At 39.0% G+C, this 27,156-nt stretch overlaps 2 protein-coding genes across 6 annotated transcripts in view; one reads left to right on the plus strand and one right to left on the minus strand.

Annotated features, from left to right (window-relative positions):
- The window catches only part of LOC143282049 (casein kinase I-like), a 47,571-nt gene extending 35,280 nt beyond the window's left edge, over positions 1-12,291 (minus strand). For all 4 annotated transcript variants that reach the window (XM_076587487.1, XM_076587488.1, XM_076587485.1 and 1 more), the window contains exons 1-3: positions 11,788-12,291; positions 8,475-8,515; positions 5,042-5,111 (exon numbers count right to left, since the gene is read on the minus strand). In XM_076587487.1, the coding sequence (XP_076443602.1) occupies positions 5,042-5,111; positions 8,475-8,515; positions 11,788-11,980 (304 nt within the window). In that variant the 5' untranslated portion in view covers positions 11,981-12,291. The remainder of the gene's footprint in view (positions 1-5,041; positions 5,112-8,474; positions 8,516-11,787) is intronic.
- A 471-nt stretch (positions 12,292-12,762) lies between these two features.
- The window catches only part of LOC143282050 (centrosomal protein of 120 kDa-like), a 29,022-nt gene continuing 14,628 nt past the window's right edge, over positions 12,763-27,156 (plus strand). For both annotated transcript variants that reach the window (XM_076587489.1, XM_076587490.1), the window contains exons 1-13: positions 12,763-12,899; positions 14,388-14,659; positions 15,582-15,702; positions 17,027-17,193; positions 18,029-18,226; positions 18,580-18,699; positions 19,107-19,205; positions 20,244-20,526; positions 21,483-21,542; positions 22,976-23,111; positions 23,952-24,101; positions 24,849-24,966; positions 26,670-26,737. In XM_076587489.1, the coding sequence (XP_076443604.1) occupies positions 12,860-12,899; positions 14,388-14,659; positions 15,582-15,702; positions 17,027-17,193; positions 18,029-18,226; positions 18,580-18,699; positions 19,107-19,205; positions 20,244-20,526; positions 21,483-21,542; positions 22,976-23,111; positions 23,952-24,101; positions 24,849-24,966; positions 26,670-26,737 (1,832 nt within the window). In that variant the 5' untranslated portion in view covers positions 12,763-12,859. The remainder of the gene's footprint in view (positions 12,900-14,387; positions 14,660-15,581; positions 15,703-17,026; positions 17,194-18,028; positions 18,227-18,579; positions 18,700-19,106; positions 19,206-20,243; positions 20,527-21,482; positions 21,543-22,975; positions 23,112-23,951; positions 24,102-24,848; positions 24,967-26,669; positions 26,738-27,156) is intronic.

Genomic DNA, 27,156 nt, shown 5'->3' on the forward strand with positions numbered 1-27,156 from the left:
GCACTCAACTACACTGCACTGCACACAAATCATGTCCAACTTTCTATGATAACTCTGCTGTGGACAGTCTTTACAGAAAATGATTGTTTTCTGCGCAAAAGTCACAACTCTTTAATTCATGCAGACAGTAACAGTATCCAGTTAAACTGATATCACTGTTTTGACCTCTTTTCAGTTTAATTGCAACACTAAAAATATGCCATCAAATGCATCACACGGCCCTACAATCTCAGAATCTGGCGAGAATCTAGAAATGATCTATGTTGTGATAACATTCCAACAATAACTTAGACACCGTTTTCCTGTTCAGCTCTGGAATTCACTTTTATCTCACAGACTTCCTGCTATGCTCTGCTCTAGTCTTAAGTATTTAGCACTACATTTAACAAGTCAAGTAAAAATGATCAACACTCTGGCAGAGTGCTGGTTCATCAGCAGAATTTGTGTCTGCCCAGTTCACTGTGTTAAAAACAAATCAAGGGGGAGGGGGAGGGGACAAAGAAAAAAAACACAGAAAAAATCTAATTAAGACTAGAGAGAGAGATCTATGAACAGGTAGACCAGAGACTTTGAGATACAGAGGGTTAAACTTAAAGACATTGAGTGAAGCAGTGACTGAGTGAGAGAAGGCACTAAAGAGATTCTGAAGTGATGAACTGAAGAAATGAGGGAGTAAGATGAATGAGAAAAAGTAAAGCAAGAAGAATATAAATTCATATATATCAAAACAAAGCGAGGGGGGGTGAGAGAGATCAGACAGAGAGAAACACACAGAGAAAGAGGAAGAATGAGAGAGAGAGAGAGAGAGAGAGTTATAACTGATGATTATATCATTTTTGGTCAGTCAGACTGACCAATGAAAACAAAACCACAAACAAAACATTAAACAATTAACAACATGCTGCCAGCATCAATACATTCTGCTTACCTAATAAATTAAAGTATGGTCTTCCCTAAACTTATAATAATAATCAAAATCTAAATTATGTCTTTGGAAAAAAACATTAATGTTTCACTTTTTGGTGAAATTTCACCAATGTATGTCTCTCTACCTAAGATACATGTGAATCTTTTATCATAATTTCACATTCATTATTAATAAAACAATTGATCCTTTCAGTTTCACATTTTCAATGTACACTCTGTGGAGATCTTGGTCTCTAGAGATCTCTACCCTTCCCTTTTATCACAGTTTCACACACACACACACACACACACACACACACTCACGCATGTCTGCACACATGGGTGTGCAAGACAAAACAACCTGAATACGTCATATGTGCAGGTGTGCATGACAAAACAACTTGAATTCATCACATGTGCAAACACATGACCTCAAAGTCAAAACAACTAGCCACCCACCCTACCAACCCCCCATGCACTTCCTCCCTAGTGTGTAACTAGAAACATGTGATCCAAACAGTGTGACCCAGATCAACTACTATAGTGAAACCTTTCCAAAAAAAAAAATTAAAAAAATTAAAAAAATAAAAAACTGGACTGGAGAAACAAATACTGTTCCAGACACACTCTAAGGATGTTGCCACATCCTTTACACCAATATCTTCTGACATCCTCTGTTATTGGTGTACATTCCGGTGTACAACTGGTGTACATACAGGTCTAAAAACTAAATTCTTTCAGTATTTGTGTTGTATATGTATACCTAAAAAGCAAGACGATGGGAAAAGGAAATGCAGGATACAGATGAATAATTTAAAGCATGTGGAAGTGTGGGCAAAAGATTGTCACTATGGTGAACAAATCCTGAAGGGGTTTCACTTTCAGGATAAATTTATAAAATATACAAGTCTAACAAGTACATGTGGAACCCCCTATCCCTATAACATTTTGATTCAGCTCACTCAAACTTACTACAAACTAATGATGTTCAATTAAATTCTGTGTTGATGTTAGTAGCCTCAGTATCATTTCAACACCTTGTTTTGTAACATTTTGCACATCAAGATTATAAAGTCTTCATCAATAATTTCAGAAAATTAGGCATTTTGTCATAAGCACAGAGAGCTTTTGGGGTCCATCAACTCAGAGTCATGACTTTGAATTCTTTTATTTTCTGACCGTCTATAGTTTAGGTATATTGATTATATGGACTCAAGGCACATGTGTCCAATATTCAGCTGGAATCATTCCAGTAGGCAGGCAGCTAGTAGCTTGAACAATGGGTATCCATTAAGTTCTATTCTTCTAACAACACCTGCAATGTTCCATTACTCTTCTGTGGATTCACTTTTACCAGTGCCCAGACAAGTTTACCTGCTGCAATTGTAATCTGTTTTCCCCAGATAAAAAGAAGGGAAAAAAGTAAACAAAAACAAACAGGACTTGTGTAAAACATAAGGATGGTCCTTCTTATCATTGTTGCTTATCGCTCAGCTGACCAGTGCCATAACAGGGCTAAAAAACAAAATATTGAACCTTCAGAATCTGAAAAACAAACAAAAACAAAAACAAAGAAAAATTTGGCACAAGTACTTTCATATTCATATGCATAAACTGGTTAACTTTTTGCTTCATATTTTGTTGTGTTTTTTTGTTGTTGTTTTTACTGTCCATACAAAAGCACTTGAATGTACAGGGTTTGGTTGTAAGCACTTGAATGTACAGAGTTTGGTTGTAGCAATCCAGGCTATCAAGTATCAACTGAAGAAATGGACAAACATTACTGTTTTTGCCAACGTCGACTGCCTTTGGCACTGCTAGCGATTTTGAGTAAATGTTTGATGCCCATGCACAAGACCCAAGATGGCCGAAGAAATCTCTAGCAGTCTATTTCCACAAAGCTGGGATACAGTTTATACTGAAAAAGGCCTCCACCAACCCCACTGCGGATGAGGACGATCCTGAATATAACACAGACACTGCATAACTGGACAGGTGACCATGACTACTGTCATAATCCTGGTGATTCCATTGAAAACGGAATGGGAAGCCCAGAGTGGCATAACGCAATGCGCAACTTTCAGATTAAAAAACTCACATGGTCATACTGCCCGGGACATGCAGGTGTTAAGGGAAATGAGCGAGCTGACAGACTTGCTGGTAACGCAACACCAACGAGCAGCCTACATCTAGGAAAATCGGAAATCCTCAGAAAAGTCAAAGAATACCAAAAAGAACAGGTACAAGGCCATCACACCATTGATCGCCTCAAAGAAATAAAAGCAGAGAGAGGGAGCGGCCGCAAATCTAACATGAAAGGTAGAGCACGATGCTTTGCAAATCAAACAAATATCGGCATCATTTCCAAACCAACATTGCGCAAATTTCTTCAAAACGGAACAGAGTCTCTGTGGGCCTTTCCAAATACAATAGACCGAGCAACACACTAGATGCCACGTTCTTGGCATCAGAGATCTTTTCCCATCCCTCTTGCGGCCAGTCAGTGGCGGCTGTGTGTGTTTGTGTGTATGTGTGGGTCTGTGCTTTTGAGTGCGTTTGTGAATGCGCGAGAGTGAAATTGCACACAAGTGTCAGGAGAGATATGTGTACGTGTGTGTGTGTGTGTGTGTGTGTGAGGGGAGGTGGGAGTGCGGTGGGAGGTGGGGTAGAGGATGAGGTATGTGAGTGTATGCATGCCTACACTGTGGGAGCAACAGGATATTGGAACGTGTATATATATATATATATATATATATATATATATATATATATATATATATATATATCTTTGTATGTACGTGTGTGGGGTTGGGGGTGGGAGATATGGGCGTATGTGTGTGTGCTTGTACAAGTAAGTGTTCATCTCTGTGAGTGTGTGTTTGTGTGTGTGTGTGTGTGCCGTGGAAGCTGCGATACGTAGACTAGAAATAAGTGTGTGGAGGAGGGGGTAGAGGAGGTGCAAGGTAATGTGTGTGTGTGTGTGTGTGTGTGTATGTGTGTGTTGGAGCTCATGTACGTTTATATGTATTTGACTGTGCTTTCATATGTGCTTGTACAAGTAAGTGTTCATCTCTGTGAGTGTGTGTTTGTGTGTGTGTGTGTGTGTGTGTGTGCCGTGGAAGCTGCGATACTTAGACTAGAAATGAGTGTGTGGAGGAGGGGGGGTAGAGGAGGTGCACGGTAATGCGTGTGTGTGTGTGTGTGTTGGAGCTCATGTACGTTTATATGTATTTGACTGTGCTTTCATATATGTGAAACTGCATGTCTGGTGCATTTCTGTTATGCATGTGTGGGTGTATGTGTGAATGTGTGTCTTCATATTTTACATTTATTTGCTTATTTATCACCATTGTTGTCTTATTTATTTATTTATTTATGTTTTATTATTATCATTTTATTAGTATTACTAATATTATTACTACTACCTTTTTCTATATTATAATTATTATTTATTTATTTATTTATTTATTTATTTATGCAAGCTTATCTATTATTTATTCCCCCGTTGTTGTTGTTGTTGTTGTTTTTTTTTTTTTGTTTTTTTTTTTTTTTTTGTTTTTTTTTTGTTGTTGTTTTTTTTGTTGTTTTTTTTTGTGTGTGTGTGTGTGTGTGTGTGTGTGTGTGTGTGTTCTCAAGGCCTGACTAAGCGCGTTGGGTTACGCTGCTGGTCAGGCATCTGCTTGGCAGATGTGGTGTAGCGTATATGGTTTTGTCCGAACGCAGTGACGCCTCCTTGAGCTACTGAAACTGAAACTGAAACTGGTGATGCAAGTATCAGACAATAATCAATAGCTGTAACTCAAAGAGATACATTTTTTCCCCCCAGTTTTTGGTGCATGATCATAAACTGAAGAACAAGTATTACAACAATGTTTTTTCTTGGTCTTGAAGAACTGACTGACTACATAGACTATTATGCTGTCCAACTGAACAAGATTCGATCATGGAAATAATGACTTTGCAAAGGGTGAAATATGCTATCTCAGTATCTGACTCCCAAGATTGGAAAGATCCTGACTTCCAAGTTTGGAATCTACAGCTTTTTACTGATAATTCCCAGACATAAGCTCACCAGGTATAAACCTGAACACCAATGCAGTGAAGGCACTTTTCACTGAGTCTAATGGTCACTCACCTGCCTGTCCCAGCTGCTTGTAGAACCTGTACTCCAGATGAAGCTGGGGTGCCCGTGACTTCATGGGCTCCTGCAATCAACACCAATGTGACATTTAAATCACTGCTCCATGCAAAATTGCAATCCATTTAAGCAGGACAGTCACCACAATCACATCACAAAGCACTGGTCTTCGTTGGAGGCACAGTGTGAAGTCAAGTTCAGATATGAACATGACTTCATACTAAGCTGTAAGCACCTGTAACTAGTGTAAGACCCATGTTTAGTACTTAATCAAGTTAATGCCCAGTCTTTCTTTCATGCTTTCACTACTTCTGTTTTGTCCTCCTACTATAACACTGGCACCCTCGGAGATTTCTGACTGTAACTTAAAGTAATATGTGAGAGAGAGAGAGAGAGAGAGAGAGAGAGAGAGACAGAGACAGACAGACAGACAGACAGACAGACAGATACAGAGTTGTGTGTGTGTGTGTGTGTGTGTGTGTGTGTGTGTGTGTGTGTGTATGTGTGTGTGTGTGTGTGTGTGTGTGTGTGTACGTGTGTAGTGACCAGGACTAGTGTAAATCACAAGATCAAATGTTTGCATGTACAGGTGTGCAGTATGTGTCTTCCTATGTGAGTGTCTTCATAATGAGCGTGTCTGCACACATACAATGATTGATCCATCCTTCTTCCTAAGTTATGTTACAAAAAACATGTTTGTTATCTGATTTCAAATACCTTCTGTATAAATGTACATGTCAAACATTTGTGAATGTGAGTGGTCGAATGTGTGTGCAAGTGTGCATGTGTGTGTGCATGTGTGTGTGCATATGTGCACGTGTGAGCGCACATGCATGAGTGCGTGTTTTTTTTTTTAATAAAATTTATCTATAGACAATGTGTAGAGATTATCATTTTATGTTAAAGATCTATTATGTCTTTCTTCTTTTTATTTTCTGTCACTTTCTTTTTTTCATATAAAATCTTACCTACTTATTTACCTACTATGTCTCTGCACTGCAGGGAAGTAGTGGTCTAGTACTGTATTGCAGCAGTCATGCATGCAATCTGCCAGATTTGCGAGTTTGAAGTACAAGGAAGTAAAATCCAGACCACTCTTTAACTGACTGAACACAAACATGCATAACACAGCACTCTCTCAGTCTCTGACAGAACTTTTCACCAATCAGACAGCCCCAACCCTACACACTGGTCTATGAAAAGGAGTGACAATGATCTCAACCACTGTCAAGAGTCCATAACAGGCGCAACAGCCGAGTGGTTAAAACACTGGACTTATAATCTGAGAGACCCAGATTTTAATCCCAGTCACGGCACCTGTTTGGAAAAGGATGGAATTTTTTCCAATCTACCAGCCAGGCCAACAGATGTGCAGACCTGCTAGTGCCCAAACCCCCTTCATGTATATCATATGCATGCAGCAGATCTAATATGCATGTTAAAGATCCCATATTATAATTAATACATCATACATGTCAGCGTTTGGTTGGTTGTGGAAACAAGAACATTCCTTGCATGCACCCACCAAAAATAGAGTATGACTGCCTATATTTAGTATATATACTATACAGCAGGGGTAAAAATGGTCTTACACGTAAAAGCCCAGTCATGCAAATGAGTGAACGTGGGAGTCGCAGCCCACAAATGAAGTAGTCAAAGTTGGTGAGATGATGACACTCATATTAATGAAGTTTCATTCAGTCAATATTATCACTGTATCACTATCAGTGTGTGTTTCATGATTTGCAAGACAGTTGATTCCTATTAAACTCTCTAAATGCAGCATTTTATTCTACGACCCACCTGTCAGTTCAAACGACATATTTGTAATCTGTATTAAACACATGTTCGTACTGACTTGTTATTCTCCCTGTTTGACATTTGAAGTAAACAGGCACTAAATACCAGACTCAATATCTGCCATGCTTTCAAATGTCTAAAGTTTGACTAACTAATTTTTGTTAACTGTCATATTACCCTTTGACCTTACCTTTCTAATTTTCTTGGCCTCCAAACTTTCCTTGTTACTTGCCCTCTTCTCATGACAACAATCTTTGTGCACAGGGAGTGGCATTTAATAATGAGGAATGGATTCAGTTTAGGCCTAGTGTCAAAAGACTATTGACAGTTTTGTGCCTACAACTGCACATACTACTGCAACTACTAAACTTTCTGAGATAAAAATAGTGATCAATCCTATTTTACCATGTTAAGACCTTGATCTCGGTAATTATGATGTTCAACAGGTCCAATGCTCATACCACATCCAGTTATTTAGCCATGTTTGATGAAGATTCAAACAACTGAATGTCTTTTTCTTTTCTTTTTTTTAATTCATGATGCAAGCTATACAATATAGACCTGCAAGCTTTTCTTTGGGTTGGGTTATGTTATAACATGAATTTTAATTTTTTGTTGTAGAACTGACCTTGACCTCAACTGGAACCTGCAGGAGTGTAACATGCATGTGAACTGGGATGGAGGGTTTGGATTCTCCACCACTTGCATACAATTATTATATTAATAAAGAAATAGTAGTTTTACTATTACTGTTATTTGTAAAATGGTATTACTTAATATGTTCAGAAATACCCAAACACTAAATTCACCATTGATTTCACACATACAATGATACATGTACATATTGTATTCAAACCATAACCACACACACACACACACACACACACACACACACGATACGATTAAATGAATTATACTCAATTTGTTTGCAGCACATGAGTCAAACTGAACAAAAGTTGACAACTGTGATCACTGGGCACATCAAGCAATATCTCAAGCTGTCACCATTGTAAGGTATCATAAACAATGGCATGGTGAGATGCCTTACCGCCCATATTCTTCCCAACACTACAATTGTAACAATGTAACTATTGTAAGGTATAGAATGCAAAGCAACAGAACATCCTACTCCAGAAAGTCCAAGGCCAATACTGAGATGTTCCTCATAGTCATAGATAAAATACAGTGTGTGTGTGTGTGTGTGTGTGTGTGTGTGTGTGTGTGTGTGTGTGTGTGTGTGTATGTGTGTGTGTGTGTGTGTGTGTGTAGTTCTATTCAATCATTCATTTTGTGTACTTGTATATATATGATCATGGATGCCGGTTTGGATGTAAAAAAATAAAAGTTGAAAATGTTTATCTTCCACAGAAAAAAAAAGAAACTTCCAATAATTTTCAGTCCACTTGAAACACTCAGACAGCAAAAGTACTAAAACAATAAAAGTTACATATTCAATTTTATGCCTTTTAAATTTGCTTTCTAGGGTTTTTAATTTTATTTGTTTTACTTTATTATCTTTAAAATCATACTAATTACTATACACTAACAATCTGTCATAATCATATGCTTCTTAAGCTTAATCCATCTAAAACGAAGAAAAAAAAGTAACACAAAATTTCTGAAAACTCACCAATTTGATAGCCACATGCTCGTTGTTGTACAGGTTCTTACCTGCAAAAATAAAACAATCACTAAAAGTAACTATGAATAATCTAAAATCAATAAAGAAACAAAAAATCACAATACAAAAAAGGTACTAGAAAAGTTACCAGTACACAATGTACAAAATTAAAAAGTCCATGTTTAGTTACTTTCCTTGTATTTTATTCCATTTCATTTTAATGCCAACGTGTATCACAATAGTCAATGTAACTATTTTAGTAGTTATAATGAACACATACAATGATACATGCACAATGGCATGGTTTCTGCATTTCAGTTGTCATGTGTGTGTGTGAATTCGTGTGTGATATGTGTGTGACTGAAAATTGTAGGTTCTGTGTGTGTTATGATATGAAAATTGTAGGTTCTGTATGTGTTATGATACATACATCTTACATGTATACAATGATGTACTAATGTGTGTGTGTGTGTGTGTGTGTGTATGCGCGCGTGTATGTGTGCGCGCGTGCGTGCGTGCGTGCGTGCATGTATGTGTGTGTGTGTGGCATGGACACATTTTACTTCTCAAGTTAAATGAGCATGTCACTATAGTGAATGACAAAACACTGAACATCAGACTGACTGTGCCTACAACATCTGATTTATGCAAGCATGCTTACTTTATCAAAATAGTGCTCACTTAGCTGCCTTTCTACAGACCTCTTTGGCATGTGTTTGTTTTGTTACATTTACTGACCTTTTTATTCATTTAATCACTGATGAGTTATTCCCTGTTTAACTTTATGATGAATGGGGTAAGCCAATAACTGGTTGTGGGTATTAAATAATTCATTATTTGCTTGTTTTCACATTTTGAAAATTAATATTTACTGACACAATTTGATTTTACATTGTTAGCTTTCACTTTCTGAAAGTTTAAAACATACAGTTTAAGTTCTTTAACTGTTTATTGTTTAAAGAGTGAGAAATGCCAATTTAAAAATATATATATTTTTTGATGTGTCACTAGAATCAAAATGATAGATAAAAAGGCATTTGTTTTAAACAGAAACAGCTCATGAAATTTTAACTCTAAAAAAAACAACAACTGATGTTATTCATTACATCACTGTGATATTTCATTTTCTTTCAAGTTTAATGTCTTCTCATATTCTCATCTATTTACTTGAATTTATTTTTGTCACACACAACAACAGAAAGATAAATACTTTATATTACACTACAGGCACCCATGGATAAAATATGAATAACTGAAGCGTGTTGATGGGTCACTGAATGCGTTATCATCAGTCCACAAAAAAACAAAACAACGGAGAACGGTAAAAATGATGCTATGATTTGTATGAACTGGAGAGCAATGACTGACACTATGACAGTCTAAATTCTGAAAAGAATAAATCATTTAAAATCAAAACAGCCTGAGGTAGGATTTGGCACTGGATTAAACTTTAAAGGAAGGAATAAAGTCTACCATCGTACCAATTGTGGCAATTCACTGATCATAATATTGACATTGTTTTTTGGTTGGTGTTTTTTTTGTTTGTTTTGTTTTATTTTGTTTTTGGTGCGGTTTTTGTTTTGTTTTGTTTTTTTCATCTGTCACAGTATGTTAAAGTCTTGAAAAATTGTCATATTGTGTGAGAGTGTGTGCCAGCTACGTTATTACTTTTGTAAATCCTCCTGTGTGTGTGTGTGTGTGTGTGTGTGTGTGTGTGTGTGTGTGTGTTTCTGTGTGTGTGTGTTTGTGTGTGTGTCTGTGTGTGCACGCGTGTGCGTGCATGCATGTGTGTGTGTGTGTGTGTGTGTGTGTGTGTCTGTCTGTCTGTCTGTCTGTCTGTCTGTCTGTCTGTGTGTGTGTGTGTGTGTGTGTGTGTGTTAGTGTAAATTGTGTGTGTGTGCGTGTGTGTGTGTGTGTGTGTGTGTCTCAGTGTCTGTCTGTCTGTCTGTCTGTCTATCTGTGTGTGTGTGTATGTGTGTGTGTGTGTGTGTGTGTGTGTGTGTGTGTGTGTGTGTCTGTATCTGTGTGAGTGAGTGAGTATGAGTGTGTGCACATGCATGCATGTGGGTGAGAGAGAGAGAGAGAGAGAGAGAGAGAGAGAGAGAGAGAGAGAGAGAATGTGTGCTTGTGTGTCTGTGTGTATGTAGCCTACAAAAGTACAAATATTATAATAAATGCATACTTCATTACTTGTACTGTTCATGTGTATGGACAGAGGGAAGAGGGCTTAAGCCGCATATGTAATGTGCAAGCAGGCGTCTGTGTACATGCAATAAATCATTATGATGTATATGATAATAATAATAATAATAATAATAATGATAATAATACAACCATACATACACACATTCATATGTATTTAATGACATAATGTGGATACTGTGTAAATTCATGCATGCACACACCTTGTGCATAAACATGCCATTCATAAAGATTTAATTCTAAATTTTACTGCAATCTACTTGTGTGTGTGTGTGTACACAAGTTCTCATATTGATATGCACATATGTGTCCTAAATTCTACTGTGTCTGGGTTTGTGTTTGATTTTCGATTTATATTTGTACCTTTTATTTACTATCCCCCCCACCCCCCTCCCCAAATATTCCTTGTGACCCTGGTACACTTGGTAATAAAGACATATTCTAATCTATTCTATATTATCATTATTAACATACACAGCATGTAAGTTGTAACTAAGGAAACTAAAGTTACTCAAGTGTGCACCAATTTGTTTCAAAAAAAGAATAAACATCATGTACACTTGTAATTTCATAATCATATATTTCAAATTTATTATCAAAATATGTGCATGCTGTCTGAAAATGTAGCAGCTTTTCGTCTTTGAATTAACCAGATCACATCAGTTTGTACTGCCTACATGATGAATACAAGTACATATTTATATAATGCACAAGGGGTTGTTTGTTTTGTGTGTGTTTTTCCACAAAAACTAAAAAGTGACAGCGAAAGCAGCAGAAGGATTTCATCATCAACCTTGTAATTCAAAGTATTTGCAGCTTCACAGAGGCAGTTCCACTTCTAACACTTCATATATAAAACTTATCTTGGTATGTTTCAGTAAGGCAATCAGATGTTCTCTTCTTCTTCTTCTTCCTTTTTTTTTTTTTTTTTTTTTTTTCTTTTTCTGTTTTTGCTACATAACTTTTTGATTTTAAGAGTTTGATTAATTATTTTACTGCTGTGACACAACCAGTTTCCCATGTAACTCATGCTGTCAATCAAGCTTCAAAGCATCATGTCATCAAATCATACTGAAAACACATGTTTAACTAGCAAATAAAGCACATGAATCGTACTTACCCAATCTGAGTTCACCAAAATTCCCACAGCCAATCTTTTTCCCCACTCGGAAGTTGGGCCCAACCATCAGTACTCCAGTGTTACTGGTGGTACCACCACCTTGTCTGCTAGCGCTGTGCATGCTGCGGGCACTTGTTTTCCGCCGAGTTTGTTCTTCGGATTTCTCGAAAGTTTCTCGTTTTGGTGTACTCATCGGGAAGTCTGATGTCTTTCCCGACTACACACCAACGAAACAGATCCTCAAAAAATGCACGAACGACAAAATTCAATAATCTTGTCATGAAAGAAATGAGATGAAAACACAGACCACTATGCCCCTTCCAATGTCCCGTTTTGATGCTTCAGAGGGGTCTCCTCGCCCATGATACATACTCTGATGATAAACAATCCGTTAATTTTTCTATTACATTTTGTTAATTGGTCAAATTCAAAGGCAGAAATATTCTTCTGTATATCTTTAAAGCGCTTCACAGAATATCACACCAGTCTTCTTCGGCACAAATAAAGAGCACAAAACACATACGGCATGAGTATATTCTTCCGCCAGTACAATATTTACTTTATGCAAACGCAGATTGGAGCACGTTATGCTTGAATTGGAGCGACATGCTCATTTTTTTACTCTCGATAAATTAATGATGAAAAATAATATGAATTCATTAAATAATAAGGACTTATTTGTTATGGCTGCAAAAATTACACCGGAAAACAGTAAACAGTCATCCGGCGAACTGCGCAAGTCGGAATTCCCGGTATCTAGGGTTATTCCTGCAATTATTATTTATTGACAACCAAACTGTTCACTATATCATAATCATTGCAAACGGCAAATATATGTTGAATACAACTGGATCAACTCCAACAAAAATATTTAGTCTATTTATATAAAAACATTTCCACACAGTTTCCACACCATCAACAAAATAAGTGGGTCAAAATGTCAGCTGATATTTTTACACAGGTTCGTCATTTCCGTATCAACAACTATGGCGGATGTTTTCAAATGACACCCCATCTGGATCAATGATCACTTGGAATATTTATACACCGTTGCATCCATCTGTCAAAGAGAATGGGGGATCGCTTTTTAGTCGTCATATCTGCTTTAGAAGGTCAGTTTGAGACCCTGTAAAGAGAAATGATGCATTCAATATTCAAATCATTGTTGAGACCGCTTCGTCACAGGGCATGTCTGATCTCGTCGCGAAGTTGACAAATAGATCATAGAGTGTACAAGTTTTGTGATACTAACATAATTGTAACACATCATTTATGAAACTATTTTGTCATTTTGAAGTTGCCCCATGTTTAACTTTTATTCAAAGATCTAGTCCAAAGAATTCCTATTCAAAACAAATGAATGCGTATAGCTGATAGCACCTTTCGTTTACTATCAGTTTGTTTTTTTTAATTGATCGTGATTTGAACATTAAATATATTATCGTCATTACTGTAATCAATGTCAGTCAGAAGAAGAAACAAATTTCTCGATGTTTGCCAAGAAGGGCAATAATACTATTATTCATAGTATAATAGTATAAATTTGTGTATTAATTTTTATTATAGAACATGCCTTGTCTCAGAGGGACTGTACTCTACTGAGGTTCTGTTTTGAGGAGAGAAAAAAACAGCTGGGGTTGGAGAAGGGGCAGAGCTGTTAAACTGAAAAACTGAGGAAGGAAACTTGAGCAATATCCACATTTATTCCCCAGTACTCATCTGTTTAGAGGCTTTGATCTGCCTTCTTTGCATCAATCGAGAGGGAAAGAAATGTAGAGTATAATATATGTGTATTACAATGTTATTAACCAGTTTACAACTTTATTATTAGTATTATTATTATGAGAATTTACGCCTAATCTAAAATAAGCCCTAGGCATTAACAAATAGAACACACACACACACACACACACATATATATATATAAAAGAAAATTGAACACAAGATACCAAACGTCATTAAAATTATTCATCCCCCCCACCCCCTCCCGCACATACACACCCACAATACACACAAGCTCACACGCACGCACTCACACATATTACTGACCAATTGTAAAACTATCACAACTTATACCGTCATTGGAACAAAACTGAAGGGAAAGAACACAGGTGGAATAAATGTGGCTATTCCTGAAACGTGAATTGTCAGTCTGCTTTGAAGCTGACTACTCAGTCACCCTTTCCTGACATCATCGTAAAAAATTGGGTGCAAGCCCACTGAACAAGTACAGAGCCATTCCACTCATCTGCTTGAAGGTTTAGTTGTCCCAGACAATCACACTAACAGGTACTTTGAGCCATGATATGATTAATATGTTTTGAATACGTATGAATTATAATATCCACATCTTCATCATCATCATATCATGAAAAAAGAAGATACCAGTTGATGCAAATGCTTGTATACATGTGCATATGTAGCTTTAGAGTTAGTCCATTTAAAGTACACTTTTTATTACAAAGCTGCAGTTAAAATAGGTATGACTGTCAGTCACCAAAGTGATATTAATGTTAAACTCTCAATTACTGTTGAATTTCTGTGAAAATGCAGTGTTCACAAAGTGTGACATGACAATATTGACATCCCAATGTTTTCAGGTCGGGGCTTCCCAAAAAGACCTCGCCAGAAAATTCTAGCCGAGGCACGCTTTGATGGGGAACTGTTGGCAACAGACCCAGTAGACCATGTAGATTCCCCAGACTTTACCCAGGAGCTGGCCTGGGAACTGGACAAGAAAGCATTACAGCAGCACAGGTTGCAGCGCACCTCTATCAAGATCCAGTGCTTTGCCCAGGATTCAAACAGTGGCCAAAAGGAACCCATCGGCTATGTCATCCTGGATGTTCGGTCTGCTGCTCAAAACAAACAGGTGGATACAATATGTTTAATAATATTGATATGTCTAGTTTTATAATAGTTTTGCGGATAGTTCAGCAACATAATGCATTTTTACCAAATGCTCCAAATTCAAACATGTGTCCCTTCTTCTTCACTCTCTCCACTTCTTGCTCATCAATAGAATTAAAACAAAAACAAAAACAGAAAAGGTGGAGTACAAGTGTGCTTCACCTTGTTTGAATTCTTTTGTGACAAAAGGACCCCAGTGTCTGTCAACTTCTTTCTCTTTACACTCCCTCATGACCACTGTACTGTTTTACTCACACATTGTTTCTACAATTCCTTTTGTCAGAACCCTTACTTTTAGCTTGGGTTCTCTTTCTTTTTAGGGCCCGGCTTCCTGCAACAAAATACCCCTTTTTCTGAATATCTGATGCATTCTACTTACTATATAAGTCTGAAGTCATTTAAACTTGATCTCAGATCTGTTCACTTGGTTGTTGTTTTTTTTTTGGGGGGGTTGTTTGTTTGTTGTTTTTTTTTGTTGTTTTGTTTTTGTTTGTTTTTTAATCTGTTCACTTCCTTAACAATTCATCCATTCCATTGTTGTGTACTACAGATGTCGCTCTGAATGCTTGCGTGTCAGTGCTTGTGTGTGCATACATCATTACATGTGTGCTTGTGCACCTGTTTGTTCAGTTTGTGCTTGGACATGCACTTCTGTCTGATCAGTGTTAGTGTTGTTCTTGTGATGTATGCTTTCATTTCATGTAATCAGTTTATGTATGGCATGTTTTTACAAGTTTGCTTTTCTTTAATTGTTCATTCTGGTACTTTTTCAGTTTTGTTTATGCTTATCTAATTTGTCATTTTGTGCTGATAATCTGTCCCACCCTACCTTCTAAGTTTTCTGGTGCTGAGTTGTTCAGCTGCTTCTATTGTCTTGGTCACAGGTGGCAAAATGGTATCCCTTGCTGCACTGCAAGTATACCAAAGCAAAACCAGAGATACGACTGGCATTGTATCTTGATGAAGACAAGTCTCCACCAAAAGAAGGCACAGTGAAAGTTCAGGGTAAGGCACAGAGAGGGTTGTGCAGGGTAAGACACAGTGATTGTTCACTTAAGGTTGTGGTCTTGTACAAGCTTATACACAGTGATGGTTTTGCAGGGTAAGACACAGTGAATGCTCAGGGTAAGAGTCAGTGATGGTTGTACAAGGTTGGACACAGTGAATGTTGTGCAGGGTGAGACGCAGTGAATGCTCATGGTAAGAATCAGTGAAGGTTGAGCATAGAAAGACACAGTGAATGTTCAGAATGTTCAGGGTAAAACAATTAAGATTATGCAGAGTAACACACAGTGAATGCTTCAAAGTTAAGTTAGGGTAAGAAACTAAGACAGTGAAAGTTGTGCAGGGTAAGACAGTTCATGTTCAGGGTAAAACAATTAAGATTATGCAGAGTAACACACAGTGAATGCTTCAAAGTTAAGTTAGGGTAAGAAACTAAGACAGTGAAGGTTATGCAGGGTAAGACAGTTAATGTTCAGGGTAAAACAGTTATGATTATGCAGAGTAACACAGTGAATGCTTCTAAGGCGAGTTAGGGTAAGAGTACTAAGACAGTGAAGGTTATGCAGGGTAAAACAGTTCATGTTCAGGGTAAAACAGTTAAGATTATGCAGAGTAACACAGTGAATGCTTCTAAGGCGAGTTAGGGTAAGAGTACTAAGACAGTGAAGGTTATGCAGGGTAAAACAGTTCATGTTCAGGGTAAAACAGTTATGATTATGCAGAGTAACACACAGTGAATGCTTCTAAGGCGAGTTAGGGTAAGAGTACTAAGACAGTGAAGGTTGTGCAGTGTAAAACAGTTAATGTTCAGGGTAAAACAGTTAAGATTATGCAGAATAACACAGTGAATGCTTCTAAGGCAAGTTAGGGTAAGAGTACTAAGACCGTGAAGGTTGTGCAGGGTAAGACAGTTAATGTTCAGGGTAAAACAGTTGAGGTTGTACAAGGTTAGACACAGGGAAGGTTCAGGGTAAGACACAGTGAATGTTCAGGGTAAGACACAGTAAAGTTCAGTTCATTTTGCTTTGGTCACAATGTTGGTGGCAGAAGTGATGAAATGATAGTATGGTAATTGTAGCAATATGCGTGTATGTGTGTTTGAACATGTGTGTGTACTGATGGTAAAATGTGTGTGTATGAGTCACTGTGTGTGTGTGTGAGCATGTGAGTTTATGAGCATGATGCAATACAAAGCGGTCCAATATTCAAACCTGTCCAGGTTAGATGGGTTTGTTCCTGAGAATAAAAAGCATCAGTACTTCATATCTATCTGTTTCACAAAAGCCAGTCTTCAAGGAAAAAAAAATGTTTTCTTGTTTCTCAGAGAAAGACAAAAAAACTGGCCTGGCTGTTCCCGCAAATGTGAACGTGAAGTCACTGGTCCCTGTACTGAATGAACAAGAAGGTTTCTATCAACTGGGGCCAGCTCACAGCTGTTCCGACCAGTTTGTCTTATCCGTCACCATCGCATATGCCAACAATTTGCCACAGGTAGGGCCATTGGCAGTTTTTAGTTGTTTGTGTGTGTGTGTGTGGTGTGTGTGTGTGTTTAGTCAGGGGTTGGATTTGGAGATATTGGGGTGTAGAGTCATGGTGGTGTTTGTTTAATGCAACATTTTAAATTAAAAGATTTTTTTAAATGTGTACACTGCTGACACTGTCAACAGAACTGTGAAATCAGTTTCCTATTAATTATTATATTTATCGTGCAATGTTTAGTTTTCTTGCTTTTACATTCTCCATGTTTGTATGAGATTTTAGACTAGGTTACCACAGCTTTGGGTGTGGGTGTGTGTGTGGGTGTGAATTTAGTAATATCAAACACAAAATGTGACTGCCTTTGTACCTGTTGTTGTGTATGAAAAATGTTAAACAAAACAAAAACTGAAACTGTCTGATATTGATTTATTTTAAGAAATTTTAATATTGTACAGTACAGTACTAAACAGATTACTGACTTTTAGCTTCAAGATGTGAAAGAAAATTGGAGAATTATTAAACTGGAAGATTAACTTTTTTTTAGGTGCAAGGCTAGTGTGACTTCATTGAAATAAACTTGTGTATGCATGCACACACAGAGAGGCATAAAGAAATAGATCACAACAGAACACTGACAAAAGGCGTGGATACAGCATTGAAGAAATTGAGTAGATACTTGACCATCCCACGAAGCAACGCACTGATCAAGCCTTGAGTACATTCTGTACTGATAAATGCTACTTGTTCATGAGTTATTGTTTGGATTGTATTTGTGTGTACACAGCTTTGTATTAACTCAGTTAACTTTAAGTGAACACTTACAATATATTTCCTTGACTGTTTTCAGCTGGTTCCAAGCAGCATGCCTCTGCCAGCAGCCTCCTCGGGCTTCTTTTTCTACTATTCTCTGCTGGGTAACGATGTGACCAACGAAACGTTTTCTGATCTCCTCAGTCCTGCCTTCCCTGCCGAGCGGGCATCAGTCAGAATTCGCAGTAGTGTTGATGCTCTTCGGGCATTCTTTTCCCATCAGCCTGGTTTGCAGGTGTGTGTGTATTTGCGTGCGCGTGCGTGCATGCGTGTGTGTGTGTACGTGTGTGTGCATGTGTGTTTTATGTAAAATGTGTTTGTCTGTGTATGTTTCTGTTCTTGTTTATTTGCTTGAGATAGAGAGAAAGAGTGTGTCTGATCTAATCTATCTAGATACAACAGTGCTCATTAAAACTTTGTCTCTTCATATCTTGCAGTACTGTGACATGGTGTTTCTTTTTTTCTTTTTTTTTTCATAAACACATGAGAAGAAAACGAAGCCAAACATCAACTTGATTAAGACTGCCACAGGAATTTCACTTGACACAAAACTGACAGCATGCTGTACTTCTGTCTTTTCCCAACCAGATTCACCTGTGCTGTGGAGACCAGTCGTTAGGGAGCTGTGAGGTGCCGCTGAAGTCACTGCTGAAGAAAGACAGCACAGAGATCTACATGAAGCCTGTCAGTGTGGAGGGAGATTTTCAGGTAGGTCATTACTAGTGAGATGTTTAATGTGTAAGATATGTTTGTGATGGTTTTTTTGTTGTTCTACCACATACAATATTTTTATGTCATTCTGTGTGAATGTGTATGTTTGTGTGTGTGTTTTATGTTCATGTTTAGAGCCTGATCAGCATGATGGATTTACGCATGGATCAGGCATCTATACTTCTGGGAGGGGTTTTCCAGTTGTGGTGTAGCATATGGATCAGTTCACATGTTTTGACACCTTAAAATTGAAACTGAAACCGCATACACACAAAGCCTGACTATCATTTTGGGTTATGCTGCTGCCTAGCAGATGAGGTGTAGCATATTATATGGATTTGTTCAAGTGCAGGGACGCCTCCTTGAGAAACTGAGCCTGAAGCTGTTGTTTTCTCTCCTCTCAGCTGGTGCCTCCCAACAAGGTGAAGCAGCAGATGCCAGCACTGCCCCCCTCAGTGGCCCCACTGGTTGGGGTGTCCGTGGTCCTCAGGAAGGAAGACATGGTCAGTAGTTCTGTGGTGACCACAGGGGTCTGTTTGAGTGTGCTTGTGACTTGTGTTCTTTTTTATTTTTTTGAGAGAAAGAGAGAGAGTGCACATGTGTGTATGTCACAGTGTGTGTGTGTGTGTGTGTATGCGTGTGTCTGATCCAACTATCAAGATCAGCAGTGCTACTTTAAAATGTGTCTATTCATGTCTGATGATGCTGTTACTTGGTACTTCTTTTTTTATTTTGATAGATACATGTAAACAAAATAAAATCAGTTGTATTTGAAGTTTATTTGCTTGTGTGAGAGAGTGTGTGCATGTCTGGTCTAAACTATCAGGATACAACTGCAGCAGTTAAAAATTGTCTCATTATGTCTGATGTTATGGTTACTTGATACTTCTTGTTTTTTTATCATAACATCTTATAAGCAAAAAGTCATATGTCTTTGAACAAATGGGCATGGTCTGAGCTGGTAGACAGGACACTGTGGAACGTTGCTGAGCAGAGAATAGAATTCTCATTTCCAAGTGCTTGTGTGTGCTGGAAGGCTGGGCACTGATAACAGGGCCTGTTCACCTCACTTGAACACTCCGGAAAGTCATATACACTTTGGAACATCATGTAATCTGTGAATTTCTCTTTTGATTTATGGATAGAAGCATGTATGATAAGATATTAGTTACTGCAGCAAGTGTACAACAAGCAGAAAGACAAGAATTTAAATCCCTTAATAAGTCATGGAAGTATATTCAAAATATGGCAGAATCTAGAGTTTAGAATGTTGCTGAATGCCAAAAAGAGACGCAAGATATTTGTATGTGAGGTTTTCTTATTCTGTTCATCCTTCTTTTCCTTTTTTTTTCTCTTTTTTTTTCCCAATAAGGATATTGTAGCAACAGCTTAGTGAACAAAAATGTAAGAAATATGTTTTAAAAAATGTGACTTGACTAACCCCGTTCTTAGAATGGCATTGTGGCACACACCCATGCCACCATGTGGCTATGTTTGTGTAAAAAAGTGTAAACTTTTCTTTTTCCTTTTCCTTGACCCAGGGTGCTGTGACGCCGGTCAAAGACCACGCCAACAACGCGGCTCTTCCTGTAAGTGGGGCGGCCTCCCCTGTCCTGAAAACCTCCCCTTCCCAGCACTCCCCACCACAGCGCGACAAGCCTGCCAACGCTCACAGGGACAGAGAGGACAGGGGAGAGCAGCAGACCAAAGTGAAGCATGGGGATGGTGGAGATGGGGCAAAAGGGGAGGATTACTCTGACTCCTTCGAGGACGACGAGACACACAACTCTGCCAGCCTAGGGGAACAGGTCAAGAAGATGGCAGGTGAGAGTTCTGGAAATGCTAAATTTCTTTTATTGTTAATGTTATTTGTGAGCGAGCGCAGTTCTGTATGAAACCAGAGTTGAATCAGGCTAAAAGAAGCTTCCTAGATATTCCTTACTGGATGATGCCTTTGCAATTTTGATCGTGTTATTGGGAATACACAAACAAGAATTTAAAAACTTCTGTTCTTTTTTTTTTCTTTTTTCTTTTTTTTTCTTTTTTTTTTTGATACACATAGTGTTACTGTGTTCAGTATCAAATAGAGTGAGTTTCCAGACAGGTTCTTCAGTGATTTTTTTATTTACCAGTGCCTGTGCAGTTGATGAAAAGGGAAACAAAATCATTGGTTTGGAGTTATATGCCCTTTATTTATTTAGGCGTGAAAGATTGTCTACTTAGATTATATTATCCTTTTTCTAGTAGCATATATAGTGTAGGAAGAAGTGCCCACAGTACACTGAATTATTCAGCTTAAAAATGAGATGATAAAAAAGGGTAAGGCGAGATAACTGGTCACCTGACTTCTTGCAAAGATGTTGAGCAATGAGCAAACTCATTGCCAGTCTTAATCCTACTGTGTACCAGTAAGTGTTCTCTTCCTGGGCTTGAATTAATAGGTTGATAAAGAGGAACAAACAGAATGAAAGAGGTTGTGTGTATGTGTGTGTGCATGTGTGTTTGTGATGCCTGTGTGTGTGTGTGTGTACATGCTTCTCTGTGTGTGTGTGTGTGTGTGTGTGTGTGTGTTCTGAATATTTTAAACTCTGGAGGGTTTTTAAACTCTTTGAGTGAAAAGCTTGAAGCAGTGACTAGTTTTTATTGCACATTTTTTACCCTTGACTTAAAGTAGATGTTAACATGATGATAGCCTCAAGATGGCCTTAGTGGTTGGCGAAGCCCTAAGCACCATAATTTGATCATTCGATTTGATTTGTGTGTGTGATTTCTGTCAACAGGACAGCGTCAGGACAGTGCCACAGGTCAGCCAGGAACGTCCAAACCTCCATCACACTCAGGTGACATCATCTCAGTCATTGCACGTCATGCATGCTTGCTTTGAATATTGCTGTTCATGAACTGAGGCCAGTCACAGCACAGCATTTAATTAGTGAAACAATGAACTGAATGAACAACAAGCCTTGAGCTCTTGTCATGCTCTTTCACCACATTTGATACATAGAAGGAAGGTGGCAGAATAGTTCAGGTACTTATCTGCAAATACAGTATTCATGGGGGTCTGGGTTCTTCTTCTTCTTCTTCTTCTGCGTTCACTCGTATGCACATGAGTGGGCTTTTACGTGTATGACCGTTTTTACCCCGCCATGTAGGCAGCCATACTCCGTTTTCGGGGGTGTGCATGCTGGGTATGTTCTTGTTTCCATAACCCACCGAACGCTGACATGGATTACAGGATCTTTAACGTGCGTATTTGATCTTCTGCTTGCATATACACACGAAGGGGGTTCAGGCACTAGCAGGTCTGCACATATGTTGACCTGGGAGATCGTAAAAATCTCCACCCTTTACCCACCAGGCGCCGTCACCGTGATTCGAACCCGGGACCCTCAGATTGACAGTCCAACGCTTTAACCACTCGGCTATTGCGCCCGTCGGGTCTGGGTTCAAATCCTGGTCTTGACCTTTTTCCTATGTTTGGAAAATTAAACTGCGTGGCTAGTCATTCGCATGAGATGATAAACTGAGGTCCTGTGTGCAGTACACACTTGGCGCACTGAAAAAGAACCCTTGGCAGCATACGTATTGTCCTGTAGCAAAATTCTGCAGAAGAAATCCACTCTGATAGGTACACAAATATATATGCATGCACTCAAGGCCTGAAAATTGTGCTGAGTTTTGCTGCTGGTCATGCATTTTCCTCGTAGATGTGGTGAAGTATGTATGGACTTGTCCGAACACAGTGATCTCCTCCTTCAGAAACTGAAACTAAAACTGTTCAAGAAATAAAGCCAGTTCCAGCATAGTGTTTAAGCAGTGTTTCCCCGGAATTTCAGACATAATCTCTTGATTGAGAAAGTTACAAGCTTTGTGGTTGTTTCTGAATATGATTATAATAATAATGGAGTCTTCCATCGGACCGACGGACGAATAGCCAGGCAGGCTTATCTGTCGGTGTGTGTCCTCATATGGGAGAAAAGGCCAATTCTGGATGCACAGCACTTCCCACAGGTGTTCCAAGGGAAAACGTCTCCAGAAGTTGAGCCCTACTTCCTTCGCTCATGCTTCTCCTTAATGGCTGCCCCACTTGAATAGACTGTATTTGAAAGTCTTTTTGTTAGTTATGAAACATGAATAATGAAGCTATTAATGTTGTAATAAGGAATGATTTTTCTAAAGATAGTTGTTGGTTATAAAATCTAAATAATAAAAATAGCAGCAATTGTAGAAAGGAACAATTTAGCTGAAGATGGAATTTGTGATCTTCCATCAGGGGCAGCAGCAGACAGTGTGAGCACATCAGAAATGCACCATGCCATCCCTCCACAAGCCCACCATTTTACCTTCGCCCTTGACCTCCGCAGCATTCGGGATAACGCATCGCCAAACACCATCTCTGTCTTCCTCAGGTGAGTCTTCTGTGTCGTAGTTGGACAGCATGCCATCACAGTAAAATTATAACGTAAATGGATGCATGTCTGTACATGTATACTAAAGATTATGAATCTGCATGTTCAGGCACATGCATGCACACACACACAAACACTTACATATGTGCACACACACACACACACACACACACACACACACACACACACACACACACACACACACACACACACACACACACACACACACACACACACACACACACACACACACGCGCGCGCGCGCGCGCGCATGTGCACACACACGCATGTGCACACACACACACACACACACACTCGCATATCTACACACACGTACGCATGTGCGCGTGCACACACACACACACACACACACACTCACAAACACTCACTCACTCACTCACATAATTACACAAACATACACACACACATCCTTCATCATCTTTTTTCTTCTTCTTCTTTTCAGGATCCTATTTATTTTATAACTTTGGTGAACAGTATTATATTTTATGCCTCACCTGACAAGATGAACAGAAAGCATTACAGTTGGTTCCAGTTCCTTTCTTTGCATGGACCACACATCAACACACTATACTTGGAAAATTTATAATCAAACAGGAATGTAAGCAGTGGTAGTATGAATGAATTGAACTTGATTTTGATTCTTTAACTTTATTCCAAACTGTGTACATATTGTCACATGACTCTTATGTACAAATGATTTGATTTTTTCACAAGGTGCTTAGGTACTTTATATGATTCATCTCTTTACTTTAAAAAAAAACAAAAAACAAACACTCATTACATGATTTCCAAGTATATACTATTTCAAACATTTTTCAGGTACACATACCCATTCTTTGGAAGCGCAGCACCCATTCTGACCCACCCTCCTGTGGATATTCGCAAGGGATCTGAAGTTCTCCTGCCACAGTCTTTCTGTGCTTTTGATTTCGCTTGTACTCTGTGGCAGCTTCAAGACACTTTCCGCCGGTCAGTAAATATCTCTGTGTGTCTGTTTATCTGTGTGTATGTGTCTCTTTATGTGTGTGTGTGTGTACACATGTGCGTGTGTGTGTGTGAGTGTGTGTATGAGAGAGAGTGTTTGCATGCAACTGCAGTTGCGTGAATTTGTGTTTGTGAGAGTGCATGCATGTATGTGAGTGTGTATGTGTATGCATGTGTGTGATTGTGTGTGTGTGTTTGTGAACATCTCAAAGCGTGCTTGGAAGCACATGGCGTATGTGTGAGTGAGTGTGTAATTGCTTTCATGTATCTGGGCTTTTGTGTGCATGCATTTCTTTATATGTGTGCATACTCTGTGCGTGTGTGTGTGTGTGTGTGTGTGTGTGTGTGCGTGTGTGACTCATGCCACTCAGTCTACTGCCCTGTTTCTACATTTTTGTTTCTCTCTCTCTCTCTCTCTCTCTCTCTCTCTCTCTCTCTCTCTCTCTCTCTCTCCATCTGTCTGTCTGTGTGTCTGTCACTGCCTTTCTGTCTCTCCCCCTTTCTCTGTCTCTCTTCCTCTTTCTCTCATGCTCTCTCTGCTTACCTTTCTCTCTTCCTCAGACACACACACTCACACACACACGCACGCACGCACGCACGACGCACACATGCACGCACGCACGCACACACACACACACACACACACACACACACACAACACATGCACATTACAGCCACCATACAGGTATGATATATCATCTGAACACTGTGTTGTTCCTGTGCTTCCCCCAGAGTGCCTCTGGTGGTAGAGGTGTGGCACCGTGACAAGCAGCTTTCCAGAGACGTGTTGCTAGGCACGGCCCGTCTTCCCCTGGCCAGCATCATAACTGCCGAGAAAACGAGGACACTGGTGAATTAGCTGCTGTTATTACCTGTCCTGTCCTGTCCTGCTTTGTCTGTCTGTCTGTCCTGTCTGTTGTGTCTGTTTCTTTTCTTCTTTTTTTTTCTTTTCTTGCACGGCCCATCTGCTCCTGGCCAGCATCATCACTGCGGAGAAAGCAAGGACCCTGGTGAATTAATTACTGCTGCCGCTATTACCTATCCTGTTCTGTCTGTCTGTTGTGTTTTTCTTTGGTTTTCTTTTCTTTTCTTGCAAAGCCTGTCTGCCCCTGGCCAACATCATAACTGCAGAGAAAAATAAGGACTCTGGTGAATGACTGCTACCATTATTACCTGTCCTGTTCTGTTCTGTCTGTCTGTCTGCCTGGTTCATTCTGTCTGTTGTGTCTTGTCTTTTCTTTTCTTTTCTTGCATGGCCTGTCTGCCCCTGGCCAGCATCAGAACTGTGAAGAAAATGAGGAACCTGGTGAATATGGTTGCTGCTGCTGTTGTTTACCTTTCCTGTTCTGTGCGTCTGTCTGTCAGTCTGTTGTGTCTTGTCTTGTCTTTTCTTTTCTTTTCTTTTCTTGCACAGCTTGTCTGCCCCTGGCCAGCATCATCACTGCGTAGAAAGCAAGGACCCTGGTGAATTAATTACTGCTGCCGCTATTACCTATCCTGTTCTGTCTGTCTGTTGTGTTTTTCTTTGGTTTTCTTTTCTTTTCTTGCAAAGCCTGTCTGCCCCTGGCCAACATCATAACTGCAGAGAAAAATAAGGACTCTGGTGAATGACTGCTGCCATTATTACCTGTCCTGTTCTGTTCTGTCTGTCTGTCTGCCTGGCTCATTCTGTCTGTTGTGTCTTGTCTTTTCTTTTCTTGCATGGCCCGTCTGCCCCTGGCCAGCATCAGAACTGTGAAGAAAATGAGGAACCTGGTGAATATGGTTGCTGCTGCTGTTATTTACCTTTCCTGTTCTGTGCGTCTGTCTGTCTGTCTGTTGTGTCTTGTCTTGTCTTTTCTTTTCTTTTCTTTTCTTGCACAGCTTGTCTGCCCCTGGCCAGCATCATCACTGCGTAGAAAGCGAGGACCCTGGTGAATTAATTACTGCTGCCGCTATTACCTATCCTGTTTGTTCTGTCTGTCTGTTGTGTCTTTTCTTTTTTCTATTTTCTGTTCTTATCTTTTCTTTACTTTTCTTTTCTTTTCTGTTTCTGTCTCTCTGTTTGTCTGCCCGTCTGTCTGTCTTGACTCTGATGTCTTAACCTCATTCAACCCAGCACCCGAACATTGCTCTGGTTTCAAATTTTTTCATTGAAATAGTGCATACATTCCTACATATGCATGTATATATAACTGCAAGCAAAGGGAACTATCTTCTACATTATTTCTGGCTGTGTCTACATGTGTCAATCTGGAGGAAGAAAAACAGTTGATTTCAGTATATATTCTTTGCTTTTAGCATCAGTGTTGCAGAGAAACCTGCTGAGGCAGTAAACACCCTAAGGTTGAATGGGTTAAAACACAGAACTAAGTTTGCTTTCGTAGCTACTTTCGTTTTCTCCACATAGGCAGATAGTAGTTTGCACAGGACGGGAATTGGACTCCCTGCCGGAGTCTGCACTAGTGGGTCACGGTAAGTATGTTAGATAAACATAATTTTAGGAAAAAAATTTTCTTTTTTGATGACGTGTGTGTATATGTGTGTGTGCGTGTGTGTGTGTGTGTGTTTCAGGGTGCCAACACCACTATGGGCTGGAGACAAGAGTTAGCTGATAGGATCCCTGTAACTGCTATGGAAGGGTAACCGTTTTTTTCTGTCTGTCTCTCGTTTGTGTCTGTGGCATGGCTGTGTTTGTCTACATTTGTGTGTTTGTTCATGTGCTCTTGTGTGTGTGTGTGTGTGTGTGTGTGTGTTCATTGCTGATCTACTTGCATATAACCTTGAGTACACAAGTAGTAAAAAAAAATAAAAAAAAGCATTTATATAAACATAGTATTACATTCAGAACTTGCAACAGGATGAAACTGACATTGTGCTCTAACAAACGCAATGAATGTTTTCAAGGATTTGCAGAATGAAAAAAAAAAAAAAAAATTCACAAAAACACTGAAATTGATTCTGGATTGTGTGCTTCCAAGAATCTCCAGTTTTACAGTTAACATTGCTTGAACCAGTTAATGTTCTAGTAAACTATTGATTTGAATCTATATCAAGGCAT

Source organism: Babylonia areolata, chromosome 5 (genome assembly GCF_041734735.1).
Source record: "Babylonia areolata isolate BAREFJ2019XMU chromosome 5, ASM4173473v1, whole genome shotgun sequence".
In the NCBI taxonomy this organism is placed as follows: Eukaryota; Metazoa; Mollusca; class Gastropoda; order Neogastropoda; family Buccinidae; genus Babylonia; species Babylonia areolata.